Source organism: Phaethon lepturus, unplaced genomic scaffold (genome assembly GCF_000687285.1).
Source record: "Phaethon lepturus isolate BGI_N335 unplaced genomic scaffold, ASM68728v1 scaffold25477, whole genome shotgun sequence".
NCBI lineage: Eukaryota > Metazoa > Chordata > Aves > Phaethontiformes > Phaethontidae > Phaethon > Phaethon lepturus.
This window is the reverse complement of record NW_010551533.1, coordinates 1-1,939: the sequence shown is the minus strand read 5'-3', so window position 1 is coordinate 1,939 and position 1,939 is coordinate 1. Positions and strand designations below refer to the sequence as shown.

Here is a 1,939-nt window from a genome sequence, read left to right as displayed (position 1 = left end):
GGGTCTGACGGGCGCTCTCCGCAGACCCCTTTGCTGATGCAAGTAAGGGTGATGACCTGCTCCCTGCCGGCACTGAGGACTACATCCATATAAGGATCCAGCAGCGGAACGGCAGGAAGACCCTCACCACAGTCCAGGGCATCGCGGATGATTACGATAAAAAGAAACTGGTGAAGGCCTTCAAAAAGGTGGGTGCTGTGGCGGGGCGCGGGGGAGCCTGCCGCGCCGGCACTGCGGCGTTGGCGATGTGCGTTGTGCTGAGGAGGCCTTTCTCTCCTTTGTAGAAGTTTGCCTGCAATGGTACTGTAATCGAACACCCGGAATATGGAGAAGTGATTCAGTTGCAAGGTGACCAGCGCAAGAACATATGCCAGTTCCTCGTAGAGGTAGGATGGTTTTGGTCTGCTGCACGTGCTGGCTAAATTCTAAGCTAAAAATGAGTCTCTATTTTAATAACCATGCAGGTGGTAATTTTCTTAGTGTTAAAAGAGCAGGCTGATAGAGGAAGCTCTTTTTTCTGTTCTTGAAATTCTTGCTTCAGGCGAATACCATCCAGCAGGGTTTTGCACTTGCAGTCTAATCTTCATTCCATATTTTAGCGGGGAGCAGGAATTTGACGGTTCTACAGCATCTGCAGCATAGACGGTGTCTGGATGCGCGCAGAGGACTGTCTGCCTTGATGTGCTGTAAGGTGCATTTTCTTTCTTGCAGATTGGACTGGCTAAAGACGACCAGCTGAAAGTCCATGGGTTTTAAGTGCCTGTGGGTCACTGAAGCTTTATGCAAGAAGATTTCCTTACCATGAAATTCCCATCTGTCCCTTGTCATAAGTTTAAAACCAGCCGGTTTGTGTAATGTAATGATCTTGGGTCCACTGTTCAGTCTGGACTAGTGTAATTCAGTGATGTAATAAACTGACAAGAGCCCATGCTATCTCGTCTTGCTGTCCCTCATTTAACAGAGGTAAATCGGGCGTCTGGCATGGTCCAGCCTGAAGCTAAAAGTAACCAGATGTTCCAAGTTAAGCCAAGGGACTCGGCCTGTCAGTCCAGAGACTGTCCGGATCGCTCCTCGGTCCAGCTGCTCTTCCATTCCGATGGACGGTAATTGTGGTGGTGCCTGCCGCGGTCCTGCACGGAGCGAGGCCCCGAGCGTGAGCTGTGACATGGCACGGGGAGATAGTGCCTTCCCTCTAGGCAGTGCTGGCTCCTGGTGGCAGAGGGATTTGGGGAAGCTTGACTTTGAACAAGAGGAGCAACTGAAGAGTGACTTCAAGGCTGGATGGCTGCAGTTCAGGCCTGGCAGGTGCTGGTACCCTCCAAGCCCCAGATGCCGGGCTGACGTGCTCAAAGGAACCGTTACCTTGGGTTAAACTTTTGACAAGGGATCAATTTCGGACTAATGTAACGAGTATCATTGCAGATAGAGCCACAGAGCTTATGTGTTACTAGCAACTGCTGCCTAATGCCCTGTGAAGTAACAGATCTTTGGTTTCATTTTTAATGTTTTATGTAATGTATTTAAAGTCTTATTTAAATAAAAATGGTTTTCAAAAGCATTTGCTTGGTGGATTCAGTTGCATTTTAGAGCCAGCATGCTTCGCTTTCTGTAAGGGATGACACTAGTGCTGTCGGTGCAGGAGCCCAGGGCCTTTCCCTCACTGGTGGGAGCGTGAGTGGCTCCGTGGCACTGGGGTGGGACGGGCACCCTGCAGCAGCGCACAGGGTCTTGGGGAGCGCTTCCCTGTGTGACCCGGGAAGACGGAGCAGTGTTGGAGTAAACAGCCTGCATGCGGGTGGGGGAGTCATTCCCTTCCTGGGCTGCAGTTCGTTAACCTTCACGCCAGGTCTTGTGCTCGCTGTGTTCCTGTAAGCCCGGCCGGGGCGGTCGGCACCTGCTGCCGGAGAGAAACCGGGGCGGCGGAGAGGGGCCACCTCTG

The 1,939-nt window shown here is 51.9% G+C and overlaps 1 protein-coding gene across 1 annotated transcript; it reads left to right on the top strand.

Moving 5' to 3' along the window:
* Positions 1-8: 8 nt before the first annotated feature.
* On the top strand, positions 9-928 carry EIF1 (eukaryotic translation initiation factor 1; the record flags this gene model as incomplete). Its single annotated transcript, XM_010290954.1, has 3 exons — positions 9-188; positions 285-386; positions 712-928. Coding segments are annotated over 3 exons (327 nt in total), but the record flags the coding sequence as incomplete, so codon positions are not given.
* Positions 929-1,939: the final 1,011 nt, after the last annotated feature.